This window comes from Sander vitreus, chromosome 22 (assembly GCF_031162955.1).
Source record: "Sander vitreus isolate 19-12246 chromosome 22, sanVit1, whole genome shotgun sequence".
Taxonomy (NCBI): Eukaryota; Metazoa; Chordata; class Actinopteri; order Perciformes; family Percidae; genus Sander; species Sander vitreus.
Genome location: NC_135876.1, coordinates 14904212 through 14928350, shown reverse-complemented (window position 1 = coordinate 14928350; position 24139 = coordinate 14904212). Strand labels below are relative to the sequence as shown.

General features: G+C 41.6%; 1 protein-coding gene across 2 annotated transcripts in view; it reads right to left on the bottom strand.

The window, feature by feature from the left end:
• Positions 1-24139, bottom strand: part of flt1 (fms related receptor tyrosine kinase 1) — a 57989-nt gene that overhangs the window by 11417 nt on the left and 22433 nt on the right. Inside the window, exons 8-29 of one of the 2 annotated variants that reach the window (XM_078280194.1) lie at positions 23989-24106; positions 23472-23641; positions 23223-23370; positions 17441-17564; positions 16484-16592; positions 13335-13634; positions 9153-9299; positions 8947-9078; positions 7799-7905; positions 7311-7446; positions 6749-6853; positions 6542-6655; positions 6292-6380; positions 5789-5873; positions 5597-5694; positions 5363-5485; positions 4487-4598; positions 4247-4346; positions 3988-4093; positions 3754-3851; positions 3385-3454; positions 3114-3205 (exon numbers count right to left, since the gene is read on the bottom strand). In XM_078280194.1, coding sequence (XP_078136320.1) covers positions 3114-3205; positions 3385-3454; positions 3754-3851; positions 3988-4093; positions 4247-4346; positions 4487-4598; positions 5363-5485; positions 5597-5694; positions 5789-5873; positions 6292-6380; positions 6542-6655; positions 6749-6853; positions 7311-7446; positions 7799-7905; positions 8947-9078; positions 9153-9299; positions 13335-13634; positions 16484-16592; positions 17441-17564; positions 23223-23370; positions 23472-23641; positions 23989-24106 — 2683 coding nt within the window. Of the gene's footprint in view, positions 1-3113; positions 3206-3384; positions 3455-3753; positions 3852-3987; positions 4094-4246; positions 4347-4486; positions 4599-5362; positions 5486-5596; positions 5695-5788; positions 5874-6291; positions 6381-6541; positions 6656-6748; positions 6854-7310; positions 7447-7798; positions 7906-8946; positions 9079-9152; positions 9300-13334; positions 13635-16483; positions 16593-17440; positions 17565-20874; positions 21187-23222; positions 23371-23471; positions 23642-23988; positions 24107-24139 lie in introns of those variants that run through there. The other variant, XM_078280195.1, reaches the window with a different exon arrangement.

Sequence of the window (24139 nt, the reverse complement as noted above, 5' to 3'; positions counted from 1 at the left end):
GATTTAGGAGTTCCTCAAAGTGCTCCTTCCACCGCCTCTATTACCTCCTCAGTTGAGGTCAACAGCGTCCCATCCTTACTGTACACAGCTTGGATGGTTCCCCGCTCCCCTCCTGAGGTGGCGAACGGTTTTCCAGAAGCACCTTGGTGCCGACCGAAAGTCCTTCTCCATGTCTTCTCCGAACTTCTCCCACACACGCTGCTTTGCCTCTTTCACGGCAGAGGCTGCAGCCCTTCGGGCCCTTCGGTACCTTGCAACTGCCTCCGGAGTCGCTCTGGGATAACATATCCCGGAAAGACTCCTTCTTCAGTCGGACGGCTTCCCTGACCACCGGTGTCCACCACGGTGTTCGTGGGTTACCGCCCCTTGAGGCACCTAAGACCCTAAGACCACAGCTCCTCACCGCAGCTTCAGCAATGGAAACTTTGACCATTGTCCACTCGGGTTCAATGCCCCCAGCCTCCACAGGGATGCACGAAAAGCTCCGCCGGAGGTGTGAGTTGAAAGTCTGTCGGACAGGGGCCTCCTCCAGACGTTCCCAATTTACCCGCACTACCCGTTTGGGCTTACCAGGTCTGTCCAGAGTCTTCCCCCACCCCCTGACCCAACTCACCACCAGATGGTGATCGGTTGACAGCTCCGCCCCTCTCTTCACCGGGGGCTTGTGAGTATCCCCACACCCGCCCGGCGCCTCACACCCTGGGCAACTCCGGAGAAGAAAAGAGTCCAACCCCTATCCAGGAGTATGGTTCCAGAACCAAGACTGTGCGTAGAGGTAAGCCCCACCAGATCTAACCGGTAGCGCTCCACCTCCCGCACAAGTTCCGGCTCCTTCCCCCACAGAGAGGTGACATTCCACGTCCCCAGAGCCAGCCTCTGCTGCCCGGGTCTGGTCCGTCGAGGCCCCTGACCTTCACTGCCACCCATGTGGCAACGCACCCGAAAAAAGTCACAGTATAGTATGATGAAAAAAGCTGATAAAAGTCATGTCGGAAAAAATGCAAGAAGAAGTCAGTATTGTCAGTCTGTATAGCATGTAGAAAAAAGTTATAGTATGTCTTGTGTACATCTGTTCTGTAATTTGTAAAAAAATTCCAAAACCAAATATTCCAAAAGAAAATTTTTGCTGTGTTGCATTTCTTATTTGTTAGTATAGTTTGAAATGAAAAAGTCATAGAATAGTATGTTGAAAAAAGTAAAAAAAAAAAAGACATAGCATAGTATGTCGATAAAAGTCGAAAAAAGTCATAGTACAATATGTCGAAAAAAGTCAATAAAAGTCATAGTACAGTATGTCGAAATATGTCGAAAAAAGTCATCGTATTGTATGTTGAAAAAAAGTCCTAGTATAGTATGTCGAAAAAAGTCAAAAAGAGTCATAGTATAGTATGTCGGAAAAAAGTCGCAAAAAAACATAGTATAGTATGTCGAAATATGTCGAAAAAAGTAGAAAAAAAGATGTTGATAAAAGTAAAAAAAAAAAGTCATAGTATAGTATGTCGGAAAAAGTCGCAAAAAGTCATAGTACAGTATGTCGATAAATGTCATAGTACAGTATGTTGAAAAAAATGTGAAAATAAGTCATAGTATAGTATGTCGAAAAATGCAAAAAAAAAGCCTATTAGCATAGTATGTCGAAAAAAGTCCTTGTATAGTATGTGGCAAAAAGTCATAGTATAGTATGTTGAAAAAATGTTGAAAAAAGTCAAAAGAAAAAGTCATCGTATTGTATATCGGAAGAAATGTCATAGTATATAGAAAAAGTCAGTATCGTCAGTCTGTATAGTATGTAGAAAAAAGTGTCTTGTGTACTGTTCTGTAATTTGTAAAATAAAAAATCTGAAAATAAAATATTCCAAAAGAAAATTGTTGCTGTGTTGCATTCATACGGAGTCCCTAAGGGGACATGAGCAAAAAAAAGTTTAGTTTCATGTGCAAGTGAAACTTTCATGTGAGCACATGAAACTAAAGTTTACATTTTTTTTTTGCTCATGTCCCCTTAGGGGCTCCGAAAAAAAGTCATAATATAGTATTTCGAAAAAAATCACATTATAGTAGAATAGTATGTCGAAAAAAGTCTGAAAAAGTCAGAAAAAAGTCATAGTTTAGTGTGTTGAAAAAAAGTGGAAAAAAACACAGTACTGTATCTCAGTCAGGACTTGGCTTGGGAACCAGAGGGCTGCTGATTCAAATCCCTGGTAGGACAACCATGTTACTATGTTGAAAAGACAGTATAGTTGGTCTGTATAGCATGTCGAAAGGAAGTTATAGTATTTCTTGTGTGCATCTGTTCTGTAATTTGTAAAAAAAATGAAAATAAAATATTCTGAAAGAAAATTGTTGCTGTGTTGCATTCCTTCTTTATTAGTATAGTATAAAATGAAAAAGTCATAGTATAGTATGTTAAAAAAAGTCATAGTATAGTATGTTAAAAAAGTCATAGTATAGTATGTTAAAAAAGTCATAGTATAGTATGTTGAAAAAAGAAAAAAGTAATGTCGAAAAAAGTCAAAAAATGTTATATATTGACAAAAAAGTCATAATATAGTATTTTGAAAAAAATCATATTATAGTAGAATAGTATGTTGAAAAAAGTCAAAAAGTCATAGTATAGTGTGTTGAAAAAGTCAAAAAAGTCATAGCATAGTATGTCGAAAAATGTCATAGTATAGCATGTTAAAAAACATAGTATAGCATGTTAAAAAACTCATAGTATAGCATGTCGAAAAAGGTCGAAAAAAAGTCAGTATAGTATGTCAAAAAAGTCATATTTTTTGTCATGGGACCATAGGACAAGGGGTTCACACCACCAACCTTCAAATTAGTAGATGATTCCTCCACCATTTGAGCCACAGCCATCATATGTCAAAAAAGTCGAAAAAAGTCAGTATAGTAAGTCTGAAAAAAAGTCATAGTTTAGTATGTGAAAAAAGTCATAAAAAGTCATATGTCGATTAAAGTCGCCTCATAGAATCAACATATCTACACTGTTTTCACACTTTTTCCACAAAAATGTATTGTGTTCTGCCGTGCAATTATTTAAAGATGACAAGATGTCTGGACTGTAAGGAGGCAGGTCAAGGGTTTAGAGGTCAGAAATTAGAGGTGACCACCTGCTGAGTTTCCCGTTCTTGGTGCCGTTATTCCACATCAGACGCTTTAGCTCCTCAGATGGGAGGACCATGCCACTGTCACTCTGCTCATCCTAAAGCAGAGAGAATGCAAACATGCAGCTTATCAGAGAGTTACTGGGTTTGTATTGTCTGTGTTTATATTTTTGTGTCTGTTTTCACTGAAAGTAATCAATTCCGACAAAGTGAGAATGCATTTTTGTCTCATCCCCTGTATGTCTGTATGCAAGCAGAAGTGTAGGTGTTTTCTTACGTCAGGGCTGTCTGGCTCCTCGCAGGGCAGTTCCTCAAACGTCTGAAGTGTGGCCATACCCCTCATGTAACTACATACATTCAGATTAAAAACATTAAAAGTTGGACATTTCTCTCCTTTCTCAACCTGTTTCCTGTTGTTTCTGAATTAAGTTTCAGTTACCTCACACAGCTCTCATCACTTTCACATCTATACCTGTCATGCCCATTTTCTCCCTTTTCTTGTATTCATTATACTACAGCACTTACCTACCATATTTGATAAATCATATATAACATCTTCAGTCAAGGTGCACTGACTCAGACTCAAACCGCCATGCTGTATATTAAATCGCATAGTGTTTTTATTTTATCTCTCATGTTTTCTTACCTCATGTTTGTGACTGCAAGCAGGTTTTCTTTGAAGGTCTCGCTGTGACCAGTGTCTCCAGTCATGAAAGATCCCAGAGGAATATAATCCTTTCCATCCTGTTAAAGAGAGGGAACAAATCCGGGTGTAAGACATCCTGTCCTTTTGTGTAGCTTATCCATATGTTGAGAAACATTTTGCTGGACAAGAAATAAATCATAAGCCTGAAGGAGTAAGATCTATCAAAAGCCTGACCTGCTGAACCCTCGCTTGCAGCAGGTCTCCCAGGGTCTCCACCAGGTTAGTGAAGGTGGGTCGATCTGAGGGACTGGCCTCCCAGCATGCCAGCATTGTGCTGTAACTGCAAACACAAATATACAGGTCTACATAAGGAGACATGATATAAAGGTTTGAATGATGCTTTTCCCCCTTGGGACCTTCCTACTTTTTGGACCTCTATTTCCTGCTCCCCCCTACTGATTTCAGTAACAGTGTTGAAAACCTATCTACCCACATCTCAGGAGTGCTGTATTCAGGCGCTCGCATCCTTGTTCCCCCCTTTAGTCTGTGGCAGAACTCTTCATCTATGTGAAGACCAGGGTAAGGGGAAGCTCCTGTTGGACAAACACACATGTCAATACATCAATATGTGAACTTGCACACCCAAATAATTGGATATGCATCATCCAAACACAAGGTATCATAAGGTATCAGATCAAAGTATTTAACAAAACTGTGGTGAGAGGGCTCTTACCCAAAGAAAAGATCTCCCACAGCAGAATGCCGTAGGACCACACGTCACTCTGCGTGGTGAACACCTTGTCAAAGATGGACTCTGGAGACATCCACTTTAGAGGGAGGCGGGCCTGTCAGCCAATCAGATCACAGGAGCAGAGTTACAAAAAGCCATTTGTGAGGAAACTCTGGTTGAAAAGTCATTAGGCCACAGATCCTTTTGAGGAAAAAGTTGATGTTTGCTGCTTAATATTTCCAAAACAGAAGTAGTAGAAGTAGAAGAAGTTAATGGTTGCATAAATCCTTTAAGATTTATTAAAACTAGTCTTGTAATGTGGTTTAATGTATAGTCCTGTTTCAACCACATGAATAACTAAAAATATTGTAATTTACAGAGGGATTTATGAATAAAACCCCCTTTTTGCCCGCTTTCTTTTAAGAAAGTGACTGCAAAAGCAGTTTATTTTGTAAATATACTCAGTGTAGCAGGTATAAAATGCTAAATCCACAGCCTATTTATATATATTTTTAAAGATTATTTTTGGGGCTTTTTATGGGTTTTTATTAGACAGTACAGATACTCAGGAAAGGGGGGAGAGAGGGGATGACATGCAGAAAACCCAGACTGCTGCCAAGGACTCAGCCTACATGGGGCGCACGCTCTACCGGGTGAGCTAGAGGTCGCCCTTAATGTGAACTATTAATGAAATTACTGATCTTTCGTTCCGTTTCAATTCAATTCAATTCATTTTTATATGTTGAAAGAAATGCAAAGAACGCACTGAACCCCCCACATTTTGCTACATTAATGAGCTTAATTAGGATTTTGCAACAAAATGCAAGTGCAATACTATCAGATTTTGATTTTGGAACCACATTGCTCACATGTACTCACATCTCCCTTGCGGACATAGTCAGGGTCTTTGTAGATGTCTCTGGCCAGGCCAAAGTCACAGATCTTAACCACTTTATTGTCAGAAAGCAAAATATTTCTGGCTGCCAGGTCTCGGTGAATACACTGATCAAGAAAAAAGCAGAGATATATACATAAAAAATGAAACACACATGTACTTGCATACACACACGCACATGTACGCATACACGCACGCATGCACGCAATCACGCAGACCTTGCGAGAGGCCAGAAACTCCATTCCTCGCGCCACCTGGAAGCTAAAGGAGATGAGGTCCTCCAGGAATAAAGGGGAGTTAGAGGCAGATTTGGGATCTAGAGGAAAAAAGAGAGGGGGCATAAAGGTATAATAAAGCACTTTGATTATGCACAAACATTTAAAAAAAAGTTCACTAAGCTCCTGTCTTACCAAGTTGATTCGCTTTCTTGTCTCTCTCATCAAACTCAGACACGCTGCCGAAACAACCTGGCCCTCCATCCTTTCCTCCGGCCGGCTGAGAAGGGGAGAAATCAGTTAGTTGTTCTAAATATTGTTTGACGGAGTGACAATTAGGACAAAATTAGGTTTATGTGTCTTCAGATATTTTTTGTGCAACATGTTTTGCTCTGTAGGAAATGACCTTTGAGGCCACAGGGTTTAGTTGTGTCTAAACCTGTGAAGAAATTAGGGAAGTAGATAGCCTGCTCGAGAACTGATAACATCTTTGAACCTCAAACAGATTGCAGAAGTGAGTTTTTGAGTGTATGATTTTGTAATTATGTGCAGCACAAAGGGGAGATTTTTTTCTTTCTCAAGTGCAAGGAGAAGTGCAGGTACTCTTACTGTGAAATCTTTCTCCACGTCATGGAGGTCCTGTTTTGTGGGAAATACGGCTATCATGACACCATCTTTAAGTATGTTTGTAGACTCACCGTGTTGTGCACAAACACCTCTCTCTTGCCCTTCAAGAAGTTAGAAAGATTTCCATAGCAACAGTACTCCACAATGACCATCAGTGGTCCTGCACACACAGAAAACACATACACATTATAGTTGTGACAAGTGTGAGGGCACACATAAATACAGTACTAGCTCATAGTACACATAAATATGCACAAAAAGGATCTTGTACATATATCATTAGGTATATGTAGAGCACAAATGCGTAGGAAACATACACACCTCCCGGCTTGGTGCAGGCTCCCAGTAGGTTGACTACATTAAGATGATGTCCAATGTGGTTGAGGATTTTCAGTTCAGTCATCAGAGCTTTGTGTTCGCTGGCTGTAGCTCCCTCTGGTGGACAAAAGGCAGAAAAAAGTGGCACAAATGTTTTCACACAGAATTGCAATCTTATTTTCTCAGTATACCAGGGACCCGATCTTGTACCTTTGAGCATTTTAACAGCCACAGTCCTGCAGCTGGTGTCGTTGTCTATACCAAACGCAGCTGCCTGCATCACCTTACCAAAGGCTCCGCGGCCCAGAGGTTTCCCTGAGAGAGGAAGAAAGAGTGAGGCTGTGATTGAGACTGACGGGGGAATGGAGGTGTGTTTTTGTGTCTAATTGAGCTACTTTATTAATTACTATTATTATCCATCCTGGACGTGAGATGCTGATAAGCGAAGACTTTAGACCCCATCAACAGTTCATCTAACTGAATCCCACCCAAGTGTGCTGATTAGTTCCAGTCAACAGTTTACAGTCCTCTGCTGGAGTTGATTAGCTCACCACAGACAACACAAAGTCTGATAAATGGAATGAAAGTCACTCCCAATAATAATCTGATAAGACCACTGAGAAAGTCCTTCTATCTGTTATGCGATCTTAAATACCTTCCCTCTCTCCCATTGGTAGCATTACATTCCCATAATCCTTCAAGTTTCACATCAAGTCAAAGTCACTCATCTTAAAAACATCCATTTATGCATTTTTTATTTTCATTAGGGTACCTAATTTAAGCCGCTCCCGAGGGAACTCCCATTGGTTGGGGTCGTATTGTAGTCTCTCACACTGCTCCTCTATTGGCCCCTCCCCTCTGTCTAGAATGATTGACAGGTACTCTGGTTTGGTGTTTGAGCTGTTGGGCTTTGGAGAAAGAAGAGTGTATTTGGTAATTAGAACCCATATCTGTACTATACTAACAGCGTAGTTTCGTAGTATTTTGTAGAGAGTTGTAAGCAGGGACTGCTAATGCATTCAGGTGCTTATGGGAAACTCCAACAGTGAGATCTGAAAAACATTGTATTTATGAGTTATTTAAATTTTTAAAAAATCAATCATCGGAGGCTGAATGAATTAATCAGGAATTGTGAAATTACATAGTGAAAACTAAACTCTCAATCCAGTTAAAATAAATATAAGAATATTTGTACATATACAAACCTGAACATATTTGTTTTATTGTACCAGAAAACAACTTTATTGGGTTTCCTCTAACCTGTTTCAGTTTGCGTATGAAGAGCGTCAGCAAAAGCCAGAACAGAGTGGCCACCACACAGGTACAGGTAAGTGTGGGAATCTCCAGAAATGAGGCTTCTGAGGCACCTGCACACACACACACACACGCACGCACACACGCACGCACGCATGCACACACACACACACACACACACACACACACACACACACACACACACACACACATTAGTGTTTAATCAGCTTTAGATAAAACAACAAAAACAAATAAAACTTTTCATTCAATTCAGAGCATCAAAGAAATAAATTGCAGATACATCAGAGATACTTGGTGGGAATTACAGTAAATCATTTCAATAAGGTGCTTGATGTTTAAATGTTTCTCCACCTTTCCAAATGGGGGCTGTGTTTTACTGTCATGCCATAATCCAGAAACACTATGATTCATCTTCCTTATTAAATCCTCTCTGAGATGAAGGCTGGGCCCTTCTGGAGGAAATAAAAACGGGAGACAGCTTCCTTCCTGAGTGATCAGAACAAAACACACACATACACACGCACACACGCACAGATGCACACACGCGCACGCACGCACGCACGCACGCACACACACACACACACACACACACACACACACACACACACACACACACACACACACACACACACACACACACACACACACACACACAGCCACTCCTCTCTCTGCAGACCCTGACTGGGAATCGTGTCCACCACTTCTGCCAGGGAATGATGCTCAAACTGTGGGGTATAACCACACGGGGGCCTCCCTATTCTACCACCACCGGATGTATGACTGAGTGTATGTGTGTGGGTGTGTAAATGAAAAAAACTAGACAAAAGGAGTGTGTCCCACATGTTAAGACGTTCTTTGATCCGTGTTTACATAGGAATTGATAAGCAGACATATCATCTTCCATTAATAGAATTGAAACACCATGCCTCTGGTTATAAATACTACATCCATAAAAACAATGTGATACATAGTGCTATATGTCTGTACATCCAGACTATATATCTATTTACAGAACTGGGAACAATAGACATTCAGACATACCCATATATGGAAGAGTCCTATCTTTGAGAAGAAGTAAACACAGTAGATCAAAAAATGTAATTGAAAAGTACCAGTGGTTGACAGATACTTACGGTTTACCCATATATAGGCAGAACTCTCTACAGATCCCCTCTCATTGGTGGCCTGGCATGTATACATGCCCTGGTCCTCGACTGTGATTCGATCAATATGGAGGGTCCCATCTTCTGTTGATATCACAATACCTAAAGATGGTGGCACAAACTCTTACTCACTTGAATACAGCTACAGTTTGCATGTTTATGGTATTTCTTTTTACCTGATCCCTGAGACAGAGCACGTTCATCCTTGTACCACATGATGATTGGGGTCGGGACTCCTTCAGAGGGACAGCTAAGGATTACTGAGCTGCTGAGGTTGACAGTACAATCTGTCAGATTATTAAGCAGCACTGGAGGCTCCAAAACTGAAAGGAGAAACACACAGAAATATGAGAACTGGCAAATTACTAGTGGTTTACAGTTTTTTACGATCACTATGACACTTTTTCCAATACTTTTAACAACTTTCCTAAACTCTTAACACAGTTAGCACAACATCTGTCTGTGTAGGCTATACAATTAACACATTTCTTGTTGCTTTGACACAAAATGCATACAGTTACACAAATTTAAAACGCTTGAACTTCTTTTCAACCATCACCTTATTGTGGTGGAGAGGTTTGTGTGTCCCTATGAACCTGAGGGCTGTGTTGTCTGGAGCTTTGTGCTCCTGGTAAGGTCTCCCAAGGCAAAGTGGTCTCAGGTGAGGGGCCAGACGAAGAATGGTTAAGAAACCCTATGAGTGACTGAAGAAGAGATAGAGTGACCCTGCCCGGAGGAAGCCCGGGGCCCCCGTCTGGAGCCAGGCCCAGATGGAGGGCTTGTCAGCGAGCGTCTGGTGGCAGCCTCTGCCGTGAAAGAGGCAAAGCAGCGGGTGTGGGAGAAGTTTGGAGAAGACATGGAGAAGGACTTTCGGTCGGCACCAAGGTGCTTCTGGAAAACCTCAGGAGGGGGAAGCGGGGAACCATCCAAGTTGTGTACAGTAAGGATGGGACACTGTTGACCTCAACTGAGGAGGTAATAGGGCGGTGGAAGGAGCACTTTGAGGAACTCCTGAATCCGACTAATACGGCCTCTATGTTAGAGGCAGAGCTGGAGGATGATGGGGGATTGTTGTCAATTTCCCAGGCAGAAGTCACTGATGTAGTCAAACAACTCCACAGTGGCAAAGCCCCTGGGATTGATGAGATCCGTCCAGAAATGCTCAAGGCTCTGGGTGTGGAGGGGCTACTCCAGGTAGGGAATGAGTCCTTACCCCAAGTGAAGGAGTTTAAATACCTTGGGGTCTTGTTCGCGAGTGAGGGGACAATGTAGCGGGAGATTGGTCGGAGAATCAGCGCAGCGGGGGCGGTATTACATTCAATTTATTGCACCGCTGTGACGAAAAGAGAGCTGAGCCAGAAGGCAAAGCTCTCGATCTACCGGTCAGTTTTCGTACCCTACCCTCACCTATGGTCATGAAGGCTGGGTCATGACCGAAAGAACAAGATCCAGGGTACAAGTGGCCGAAATGGGTTTCCTCAGGAGAGTGGCTGGCATCTCCTTTAGAGATAGGGTGAGAAGCTCAGTCATCCGTGAGGAGCTCGGAGTAGAGCCGCTGCTCCTTTGCGTCGAAAGGAGCCAGTTGAGGTGGTTCGGGCATCTGGTAAGGATGCCCCCTGGACGCCTCCCTAGGGAGGTGTTCCAGGCACGTCCAGCTGGGAGGAGGCCTCGGGGAAGACCCAGGACTAGGTGGAGGGATTATATCTCCAACCTGGCCTGGGAACGCCTCGGGATGCCCCAGTCGAAGCTGGTTAATGTGGCTCGGGAAAGGGAAGTTTGGGGTCCCCTGCTGGAGCTGCTCCCCCCGCGACCCGACACCGGATAAGTGGACGAAGATGGATGGATGGATGAACTTCTTTTACACACAAGCTCCACCAAGACCAAAACAATGGATTTTTATTGCCAAATTTACAAATGCTTTCACACTGTATGTCAGAACAGATGACATCATGTTCTAAACCTAACTTATAGGCTAAAGTCAAAGTGAACAGCTGTTCATATTGTAAATTGAAACACAAATATATCCCCTGCATTTTATACATGCATTTATTGAGAAACAGCTGATTGAAGCTATGCAAATAGATCAATCACAGCTGATTCCCTTCTGGGAAACACACTCAGGTGTTGAGGTTCTTTCAATCGCATGATCATATGGTAGTACATACAGAAAGAGGTCCTATTTGAACAATATACTGTAGATGAACAATGTTTACAATGTGTGATTTTGAGCATGAAATTTACTGTTTTGCCAATTGTGTGTTGTAGGTGTGTTGGTGCGTTGTTAAAAGTATTGAAAAAATTGTCATAGCGGTCGTGAAAAACTGTAATGTAACTAACCCAACCCAAGTACTGCACTTAAGTACAATTCTAAGGTACTTGTATTTTACTTACAGTATTTCCATTTCATGCCACTTTATACTTCAAATCCACTACATTTCAGGGGGATATTGTCATTTTTACTCCACTATAGAACAGAATACAAAGTAGTCAAAACTATTTCCACTTTGACCAACTAAATGCGTAATATACAGTAATACATTAATGTAAAGATCTTTATCAGGGGGTCCTCATAGTTACTGCAGGGCGTCCACGTTATTGTTTATTTTATTTTTTTCAAAAAGTAATGTCTGAACATATACATAAACATGAATCCAACATATTATAGCAATGATAAATCGGCCTATTTGTGATTTGTTTTACACAACATTGATGATAGGCTTATTGTCCTTATTGTAGGTAAAGTAGCCACTAAGCCATCCACAGACACAGTTAAGGATTCACTGTGCTACATGTATGTTTAACATTATAACATGATGTATAAATATATTAGTATGTCAATAATTATTATTTTAATAGCTTAGTATTGTATGCACCATAAAAAGGTATGTGTAAAAGCTTTATGCCGCCCAACACGTTATTGTAGGGCCCAGTTTAAAATGTAACAAAATTTCATACAATATATAGTGGGGGTCCCTGCTCCGTCTCTCCTTGACCTTTGCATTAATGCATAATATTAATATTATTCTGCATAATGAGTACTTTACTTTTGATACTTTAAACCTGAAATAACTTATTACAGTTGTAGTTAGACTGAAACCGATTTTGTGAAAGTGAAAGCAGTGCTATTTTTTCCCACTATTTTCTGGACCAGTGCCACTTTTGGACAATAATCGTGCACTGGTAGTGACACATTTTTCCAGAAGAGTGGCCTTGGCTTCAACCTGTGGGTCAGCTGACGTTTCTCTTGGGCCACTTACTCACCCTGAAATACCCTGCAATACAAACCCATTTCTAAAAAACAACAACAATGTAGTATTTCATCATGTGGGCAGTTATTGGCATATGAGTGCACACAATGCGTTAAATGCAGTTTTTATGTTTCCTTCTCATGCACCATAATTACACTACATTACTCGTACACTATAATTAGATCAGATCACCCCTGAGTCTCTTTATTCCCATGCTTTATTTTTTCCTACATTCTCCCTCTTTACTCTCGTTTTAGCTCCCCAACTTCTCTCTTTCTGGTCACCCTGTCTCTCTAGTAGTTCCCTTGTGGGGGTCCCAGGGGAGGAAGTTGACATGTTGAGCCCTGATTGTATAACAGCAGTAAAATACATGACGAAAAGTCACTTAACCAAGGCGACTGATTGTTGTTTCCCCTATCTTCCTCCTGGTCAACAATTGATGATTGTCCACGGGGCTGGGGTCTGACAGTGTCTGATTGGCTGATTGTTACTCCGGCCCTGTGTGGGGGCCTGTAAATGTGGCATTGTGGAAAGTGCCATTGTGTGCTCTTCCTCCAGACAAGAGCTCATTCCCACGTGAAAGAGGTGCTGAGCTGGAGCGCAAGAGCAAAGGCAGGGTGGGGCCCCAGGAAGTCAAGGGGACCCAATTCCCAAGCAGCGAAACTCTGTGAGAGAGTGTGGGTGTTTGTTTGTTTGTTTGTATGTATGTATGTATGTATGTATGTATGTATGTATGTATGTATGTATGTGTGTGCAACATATGTTCACAGAAAACATGGGGAGGCTGTGAGTTTTAAATCGAGAGAGTGCAACTTAAATCTACATTTGAAATTTAGTTGTTAAAAAATGTAATTAGGAATATTTATTTTTTGCACAATCTAAAAAAAAGATCAGATAATAGCAATCATTGTGTGCAGACAACAAGCTAAAAACACAATCCAAAAATGCTTGATATAAATGAGATAATTACTTCATCTATTATTGTTTATAAAAGTAACAAAGTCGAATGATTAATTTCTTTTAAAGTAAGTGTCCCCACAAATGCACAGTATTGACTATAGGCTTATAGATGGACGATGAAGATGAGATCATAAAGCTGCGACTACTCACTTGTGACCACCACCTGTGTGTCCAGGTGTGCCTCCTGTCCGATGATCAGGTGGTGGGCAGAGCATCTGTAGGCGCCGGAGTCTTTGGCTGTTAGGTTGCTCAGCAACAGGACCAGAGAACTGGAAAACTCCCCCAATGTGAGCTGCAGGGCAGGGCTGTGGGATTGGGCGCCCTCTGTGTCATTCACTCGTTGCCAGGACAACGCTGTGTACAGGTACTTATTGGCTACACAGGTGAGATGGAGGTCTCCACCCTCTCTAGGCTCCTCCCTCTGGCTCACACTGAAGCCTCCTGGGACATCTGAGGGAAGCAGAGATGAAAAGATGTTGAAGAAAGGTGAGGGAGAGGGAACGTGAACAAATGTAAACCTTCACTGATCTCCTGTATGATGAATAAGCCCTCTCCGTTTCTCGACAAGTGTATGTGGATCCTGTCTGGTGCCTGAAACCAGGAGAGCTGATCCAACGGATCCTCCATTTTTGTAACCTTTGACGACAATGTTGAATGGCTATTGTGGGTAAAAGCAGCTAGTAGAATACAGTGAAAAGCCTTTTTATTTACTTTAGCCATTTGAAACTTCCCGTGGAAACGGCTCGAGAGTTTCCTGATGGCAGATAGTGTTTATCTTTCCCGAACACCCCAAGGCCTCCCGAAATAAAGCCGACTTGCCAGTCCAAGGAAGTGCGCTGCACAGGGAAGTAGAACGATAAGAGCACCAGGTTCCTGTTTCGCTCTTGCTCACACACTAACAACTCAGCACAGCCTAATGCACAGACACACACTCAAGCACACAAATAAACACAATAAAAAGACCTTTACCTGTACGCCTAGTAACAAATCTAACCTCACGTCACACAAACAACAGTATGTACCCAGTGCACGTATGCTACTTTGTTGTGCCAAGGATTTTAACCTAGATTAATGTGTGTGTACTTCTTCTGTAACACTTAACAATTTTCCAGTATTTAAAACATCTATTTGAGTTATTGTATCTGGTATGATAGTTCACATTTTTCGATGGAAAATGCTCAAATATGCAGGGTCACTTGGGTTTTATGCCTGATTGCATTACTTCAATCTGACATAAAAATGGTTTGGGGTGATTCTAGCATTTGTATTAGGGAAAATATGTTCTTATATACAGGTGCTGGTCATATAATTAGAATATCATGAAAAAATTTGTTTATTTCAGTAATTCCATTCAAAAAGTGAAACTTGTATAATGTATACATTCATTCCACACAGACTGATATATTTCAAGTGTTTATTTCTTTTACTTTTGATGATTAGAACTGACAACTAATGAAAACCCCAAATTCAGTATCTCAGAAAATTTGAATATTGTGAAAAGGTTCAATATTAAAGACACCTGGTGCCACACTCTAATCAGCTAATTAACTCAAAACACCTGCAAAGGCCTTTAAATGGTCTCTCAGTCTAGTTCTGGAGGCTACACAATCATGGGGAAGACTGCTGACTTGACAGCTGTCCAAAAGACGACCATTGACACCTTGCACAAGGAGGGCAAGACACAAAAGGTCATTGCTAAAGAGGCTGGCTGTTCACAGAGCTCTGTGTCCAAGCACATTGATAGAGAGGTGAAGGAAAGGAAAAGATGTGGTAGAAGAAAGTGTACAAGCAATAGGGATAACTGCACCCTGGAGAGGATTGTGAAACAAAACCCATTCAAAAATGTGGGGGAGATTCACAAAGAGTGGACTGCAGCTGGAGTCAGTGCTTCAAGAACCACCACGCACAGACATATGCAAGACATGGGTTTCAGCTGTCACATTCCTTGTGTCAAGCCACTCCTGAACAAGACACAGCGTCAGAAGCATCTCGCCTGGGCTAAAGACAAAAAGGACTGGACTGCTGCTGAGTGGTCCAAAGTTATGTTCTCTGATGAAAGTACATTTTGTATTTCCTTTGGAAATCAAGGTCCCCGAGTCTGGAGGAAGAGAGGAGAGGCACAGAATCCATGTTGCTTGAAGTCCAGTGTAAAGTTTCCACAGTCAGTGATGGTTTGGGGTGCCATGTCATCTGCTGGTGTTGGTCCACTGTGTTTTCTGAGGTCAAGGGTCAACGCAGCCGTCTACCAGGAAGTTTTAGAGCACTTCATGCTTCCTGCTGCTGACCAACTTTATGGAGATGCAGATTTCATTTTCCAACAGGACTTGGCACCTGCACACAGTGCCAAAGCTACCAGTACCTGGTTTAAGGACCATGGTATCCCTGTTCTTAATTGGCCAGCAAACTCGCCTGACCTTAACCCTATAGAAAATCTATGGGGTATTGTGAAGAGGAAGATGCGATGCGCCAGACCCAACAATGCAGAAGAGCTGAAGGCCACTATCAGAGCAACCTGGGCTCTCATAACACCTGAGCAGTGCCACAGACTGATCAACTCCATGCCACGCTGCAGTAATTCAGGCAAAAGCAGCCCCAACTAAGTATTGAGTGCTGTACATGCTCATACTTTTCATGTTCATACTTTTCAGTTGGCCAACATTTCTAAAAATCCTTTTTTGTATTGGTTTTAAGTAATATTCTAATTTTCTGAGCTACTGAATTTGGGGTTTTCATTAGTTGTCAGTTATCAAAAGAAAAACACTTGAAATATATCAGTCTGTGTGGAATGAATGTATACATTATACAAGTTTCACTTTTTTAATGGAATTACTGAAATAAATCAACTTTTTCATGATCTTCTAATTATATGACCAGCACCTGTATGTTCTTTACAAAAACACATCCTATCAATGAGTTTCATGTTGAAAAAGAATTTCTTGCATAATTATTTTACTGAGTAAAACTTTAAACAGATAATCCTCACCGAACAGAATAATTAAAATTATTGTATTATTTCCCATCGTCACTCATTATTTTGAATAGAATATCAGTACAAAAATGATTTGTCAATCCATCAAGTGGATCAGCTGACATTTTGAAACTGAGGAGGGAGTAAAAGTGGGAAAAAGCATATGACAGGAAGAAGACAGAAACTAGTTATTTAATATTCTGGGAAGTGAATGTTGTAGGGAAAAGATTGCAGGGAAAATAGATGTTCACTGTAATTTCTTATTTAAAAATCCCATATGTGGGCACAAAAAAACCGCCCATGGTGTATATCTGAGGAGATGATTTCTCACCTGTGACGTAGAAGTGGAGGTCTAGCTGGTCTGTGCCTGCAGAGTTAGAGGCAGTGCAGCGATACACTCCAGACACAAAGGCCTCTGCCACAGTCAGGACCCCCACTGTCTACAGAAAACACAAACATCCGCATTATCAAACCAGCACTGAAAAACAGACACACACGCGCATGTACGCAAGCATGCACACACACGTTCATGCACATATTTAAGGTTCAGGCCCGTTACCTCTGCCACTGATGGCAGGAATCATATTTTCCATGGGCCCACTGAACAGACAATAGGGTTCTCTGAGCCAGATCTCCTGTCCCAGTGGGCAGCTCAACATGCAAGCTGTCAATACATATTAATAAAAGTGAATATGTGAGTGTGGGAAGAGTGAGCAAAGAAGGGCAGTAAGAGTAAAGATGATATTGTGAGAGAAAGACCTTAATCAGGCAAAGGTCTACACCGAAATGTTGCCAGCTATTAAATTTATCTTTGCAAGTTGGGCAGTGTGCTGGAGTTTCTTTGCTACTTTTGACCTACTCGTCCCTCTCTGACGCACCTGTCTCATGTTATAGATGTGTAAAGTATTTTTCTGTTCTGATTATGGTAGTTGTGACATCCACCTTCTATTCAGATTGGTGCATTCTTGGCCAATTTCCATCAAATCTGTTATTATCTGTTTACAGGGGCGTAGCATAAAATTCTGGGCCCCTCCCCGCATCCACAGCTATTCATTTTTGCATATTTTTGGGCCCTCCTCACATGAGGGCCTTGGGTACTTAGTCCCCTTTTTCCCCCCAGTCTGACGCCTCTGTCTGTTTATAATTGATTCAAATATTTTTCCAGGACCAACTGTAGTTATTGTACCTTTGAGTTTATCCACATCAGTATGCTATTTTGTGTTTTTTTACTTCATTTTCAACATGGCTCTCCTGTCAGTCACAGTGTGTCTTTCAGTGCTTCACCTACCTTTTTCTTCCCTTGAAGCACTTCCTGTCTGTGTGTAATACTCAGGATGTGGTTGCTTGTGAACGTGGCAGGGACCCTCTCTGTAACAGGGCTCCAAAGGGAGGAGGATGTTGGACACACACACCTTGAAGAAGGAAGACGATAGGGATTCAGCTGTGTTGACACAAGTCATTTTATGCTGCCTTCAGGTGTATGTGTGTGTGTTTTTCCCAGCTGTGCTCGGCAGGAGGAAGACCAGAACATCAGGGAAACGCCTTGATCATGGCTGCATGATGTTATTCTCATTCACATAATCATCATCACCAAACCATTTTTATCAATAACATCACATCCTCTTACCCTGTCCTGCAGGCTGACAATAGTGGATCTTTGGAGTGCTATGTCATTCTGGATTGTTCATCTATAGAGGATGCAGAGGTGGTATTGTAATGCTGTGGATCAACTTCCTTCCGTTCTTAACAATTCATCCCACATTTCCAGGACAATAGTTCCTGTTCCTGCCCCTCTCAATGACTCTCACAAGTCTAAATCCATAGGTTACACACAAGTAGAACTGTGGGAACTAGAGCTCATGCAGACTGCTTTGCGGTTTATTTATGCACATCTCCTTATGATGAAAAACTCTGAAATCATACAGGAACTGGGGTGGGGCCTAAAACACACAATGCCTGATCAATTATTTTCAAAGTTGAGGGAAAAGGTGTATATTTAATTTACTTTTCCATGTCTGATAACAGTATAAGCAATGCTGAACTGTTTATCTAAATCAAATATGATGATAAATGTAATGTAATGAAAATGTAGCAAGTACCATCTACAGCAACAAGTATTTTATTTTGTATATACTTCAAATCATGCCTAATAACCTTGGTGAATATGAAGAAGTTTCTTTTTTTCTAGCAAAAGTTGGGAGGATACACATTCTTTCAGACTGTATTTTTCAAGTCAGCCAAAACATATAATGCACAGATGACGCCCTACTATCAAGTATTTTATTTTATTCATACTTCAAATTATGCATAATAACCTAAGTTAATATGGAGAAGTTTCTACTTAGTCCTAGCAAGAATTATAGTATGATACAAATACTTTCAGACTGCAGTTTCGGTCTGCCAAAATATGTATCCCCTCTCTATAAAGCACAGATGATACAGACTGAAAATGCAGTATCCATATTCACCAAGGTTTTTAGGCATGATCTGAAGTATATACAAAATAAAAAAAACTTGATAGCAGGGATATATTATAGAGAGGGGATACATTTTGTGGCAGGCCAAAAATGCTATCTATCTATCTATCTATCTGGCAGTATAATGTAGACAGATCTCATAATGAAATTAATTTATCATTATTTAGACATTACCACACAGACCATCATCCCTACTGTAAACTGTAATTTCCACTATGATCATTGATCCTCTGCTTGTTTATGGATGTGTCACAGCCCCTCTCTACTCCCTATCTCTGTCTGTATCCTTTTCTGTTCGTTCTGAGATCCTCCCTGAGGTTGGTTCCTCTTTGCTCCCTGATTGCTCTTCCTCTTGGCATATAGTGTGCGACTGCACAAACGACCCACCCTGTGCATGACACCACGGGCCTCACACATGCGCACGCACACACACACACACACACACACACACACACACACACACACACACACACACACACACACATGCACACAGGCACAGATTACACTAGCTAACACTCCCACACTTCCCAGGAAAAGCTTTCTCAATCAAAGTTGCACACAAATATGATTAGTCAGATAGATGTGTGGACATACAGTACATGTGGTTAGAAACAGATAATGAAAATGCATATATACACAGTCATACCACAACCACATTCACACAGTGTGTGCCTCTGAACAAGGTAAGCAGCAGCCGCCTGGAAATATGAATGAGTTGTGTATCAGTGGGGGTCATCTCCTGCCTTTTCTTCCTGTCTTGTTTCACTACCTAAAATACACTTTTACCGCTGTCCCTGTCCGTTTCTGTCTCAACCCCAAAATAACCACACTGCAGTATAAACCAATACACAAATATAAGCAAAGTTTAATGCAAAAACACAAACAACTGATATAACACTTCAATACAGATTCATACAAAGTTGGCAAATATTGTCATTTGTCGTATGTAAGTTAGTTGTATAAAATTATTAAATATTAGATTAATATATTACTCATAGAACATCTGTATACGAGGAATGGATCACATTGGGAGACACCCGTAGAATGGGACACACACACACACACACACACACACACACACACACACACACTCACTCACTCACTCACTCACTCACTCACTCACTCACTCACTCACTCACTCACTCACTCACTCACTCACTCACACACACACACACACACACACACACACACACACACACACACACACACACACACACACACACACACACACTGTAGATATGGACTTTACTAAAACACTTATGGCACTCATACATTAGGTTTTAATTAACTTTTGAGTGTGCGGAAGCTTTTTTCCATTAATAAACTTTCAATACAAAGACAACAAGGCTGTTATACTGACATCATTTGACAAACAAGACATTTTGACATGGGATAACACTAGACGACAAAGGATGACATAATATGATAGAGGATGGTCATAGTCTCTGGTCTGTGGAGACTTCCTACATGGTAGGCGTCTGCTGACCGTCAGTCTTTAATAATAGAGAACTGTAAGCATCCCATAGTGAACAACACAAAGCTTGTCCTCTCTCCTGTTTTGCCCGTCCAAGGTGAGCACATTTGACCTTCTACCAGTGGCTAAGAAATCGGAAAAGAAACTCACAGCTTTTGTGGATGTCAGAATCAGATTAGGGCTTGGGACAGGCACGGTTCATACACCCATTATAGTACCACTCTAGGACACAAAAAACAAGCAAAGCAGCTCCAGAAATGTGGCTGGTGGATGAATGGAATTGCACTTCTTCTGGCTCAAAATGTCTGTGTAATGTAAAAAAAGCATAAAACTACAGCATGGCTGGGTGCGAGGGGATGACTTAAATTGGGGAAATGAAGGAAATAAATAATCAGTAAAGCAGGTGTCCTTATATCCTTAGTGATGTGGCTGATTTTCCCCCTTGTTTCCTTTGTCTCCTGGTCTTTCACTGCTCAGCAGTGTTTCAAGTCACTTTCCTCACTTTCCACACCAGTTTAGCAAGCACAGAATCATCATATGGGATCACTGGTAATGTCACTGAGGGTTCTGGCTGCTGTGGAGAAGCACTGATGAGTGTGTGGAGGTGGTGGTGGTGGAGGGGATGGGCTCCAGGGTGGGAGGCGATGGGGAGTTGTTCTTGATGCTTGGTTGGGGTGAAGGGCAGAACTGGTGAGGGAAGGGGTTGGAGATGTATGTGTGGGGGGCAGCAGAGTTGGGGGAAGGGGTGTGTGTGTGTGTGTGTGTGGGGGGGGCTCTCAAGAATAGATCAAGCTCTTGAGGAAGCGGACTGTGCCACGTTTGAAGACGAAGGGACAATCACGCTGCTGGGAAGCGTCTCGCGTCGGAGAGGAAGCCAAACAACTAGAGGAAAAGCGCTCTGATTTTTGCACAGGAAGCCCAGTGCGCCTCCTGCCCAGGCCAGATAAGAGCGCTGCGGTTCCCAGGGCCAGACCCAGGAGTGGCCCAGGGCCCAGGCGTGAGGCCCCCCATCAGCCTGGCCCAGCCTGGTCCACTATCCCTGGGCCTTCTCCAGCGCGGCGTCAGGCTTGTGGTGCAGCCGGGCTGCAAAGAACAAGGGCCTTGTGAGGATCCAGCCAAAAACTAACTAAAGAAATACACTCAATGCGAACCAGAACAGAGCTTTACAAAGGACCGTAAATCAGCCAGTGAAGAGACCAAATGTAATCTGCTGGAACATAATAATGTGCAATTATACTTTAGTTCCTTAATGTTAATAAACTGCAGCTTCAGTGCTTCAGTGAAATGTTTTCTTTTATGCCAAATTGTTTGTGTAATTTATAGACTGAATACATTTCAAATTGAAATTTGACTTACACCGCAATCAGAATCAATTTCAATTGATTCATCAAGCACTGAATCACCAAATTAATTATAAAATTGGCAGTTTTTTCTCATGTGCAGATTGCATGTGACTCTCATCATGATGAAACAAGATCAACTCTGCTCTCATACATACTGTGCGTCTACACTATGAAACCATAATTAGGTACAACAGAAGCAAAATTTCATTATAGTTTTTACCTGAAAATCTAAATATATTTTCTGAATATGCAACAGATCTTCTAGGTAAAGGTTGAAATTTCTGCAGGATAAAGAGTTTATATCACTCTACCTAGATTCAGAATAAATATCAGATACTTAAGCATCACCAGCTGGTGATAAAGAGATATTCATGTACATTGTGTAGGTTACATTTGGCAGAGACGGACAGATTAAACCACACTGGAGGCACCACGGCATGGCGCCATATGAGAGTGCCGGTGTTAAGGGTCAAGTACACTGATGATGTCAGTGTGTCTCAGAGGGGGAATAGAGTATGGGCGGCTGCTGTGGTGCTCTCAGGTAATACTTAACCTTTCTGACTTGGTCATAAGCAACACAATAAGTGTCTGACCTCCAAGAACAACTCAATCAATGTTTCTGCCAAGTGCCTGCTTGAGTACTCGTGTGTGTTATTGACCAAATGACTGTCCCTCGGTATCACTGGGTTGGGCCATTTCTCATGAGAACTTTATATATAGTGTGTGTGTCAGATATAAGAAAAGGCATCACAGGATGCGGTGTGCAATCACAATAATAAACAGGCCTCTTACCCTGCGTCCTGGACAGGAAATTCATTAAATCATAGCGTTTGATTTAGAAACCAACAAATCGTGACTGAGAGCACGGAACTGGCTTCTATTGAAGTGTGTTTTTTTTCTCTGTCCTTTCAAGTCTAAGATACACGGTGTACTGTCTGTGAATGCACCAGGCACACACACACACACACACACACACACACACACACACACTACACATTTGTATACACTTAAACAAACAAAAAAATGGAAATACGGACAGTAAGAGAACAAACATATGAAAGAGTTGCACAAACAAGCAAACATATAAACACAGACATGATGAGACACACACACATACATGTACATACACACACACACACACACACACACACACACACACACACACACACACACACACAAATAAACGCACACACATGTTCAGACATTCGCGCACACAAAAGGCCCCCAAAGGCATCTGTTCTGGTTACAAGAAGGAAATGCTGTCTGAACCCATGCTGAAATAGACAAAACATGTCTCATTTTTAAAAATCACACACACACACACACACACACACACACACACACACACACACACACACACACACACACACACACACACACACCCACCACTACCACCACCACCACAACCAACACAACCAACACACCAACACCAACACCAAAAGCCGACAAACATAGCAGGACATCATTTTTTGTGATGTTTGTAACATTATGGCATTGATATTATTTTTAGCCTTTGCAGCCAAAAGATGTACAAAATATTGAAAGTTTAAATTGATATCAACTAAAAACAGCAACAATGTGCCATTTTATGAATTTAACTATTTGAAAATAATATATATATATATATATTTATTTTTTTTTTTTTTTTTTTTTAAGACTTTTATACTATATTGAAGCTTATTCCAGCTGGTGCAATTTTAAATGGTTTACAGCTCATTGTAGAGGCAGGATTTGAATGTGCACACTGCACTGCATTTAGTCTTCTGGGCTACTTACAGGCCTTTGGATGGGCAGGGATGCCATAGCCACTGGATGTGTGGAGGAGGGACTCCGTGGGATGTGCAATGGAGGGCTTGTCTGCTCCCCTGTGGCACCGAGCCCGGGTCTTGCAACGACACCGCTTTCTCCCCTATCTGAGGACTCACTGTCAGACAAGAAGCCCAAATAAACACAAAAGTTTTAACACTGAGGGAAGTTGAAGACAAAGCTAAAGGTCGTTGGTGGGTGAAGAATTTAATTTCTCACCATTTACCACAAGAGTGAGTGTGAGATTCTGGTAGAGTCCATGTTCCTGGATTCGTACCAGGACAGTGTACTTCCCAGCATCCTCCTCTGCCACATCCCTGATCACCAGGGAATTCCCATCCATGTGGTATCTGGAGCATTGCTCTGCTGCCACCATGCCATCCTTTAACCTGTCAGAAAAAAAGACCTCTGAGCAAAGTTTCAGGGACTGTATGATTGTCAGTATAAACCAAAGTTTAAAGGAGGAAAATCATTTGAAAGTCTAAAATTACAGAATTACTTCAATCATTTTAATTAATTAATACATGTAATATGATGAGCAATGCTTGGTTGCTAAAACAAACATCATCCCAAGGCCTTTCAAAGGAAATTGTGTTGAGAAAGTGTGCCAGAGATTAAAATAGATACGGTACGCAAACAAGCTTTATTTAGACATTAGGAAAGGGAGGCAAAAAAAAACTAAAGACAAAAAACAAGGCAGTTAGGTTTCATTTTTGGGATCAAGGTGATCTCTTACCAAGTGACTTCAGGGGTAGGGAACGCTCGTAGTTTGGGAGAGATTCTGTAAGATTTCTGTCCTGCCTGTACCTCCATCATAGATCCATGTCTGGACTTCAGGCGAATAAACGGACGGTCTAAAATTTAAAAATTTAAGAAAAACATGCACA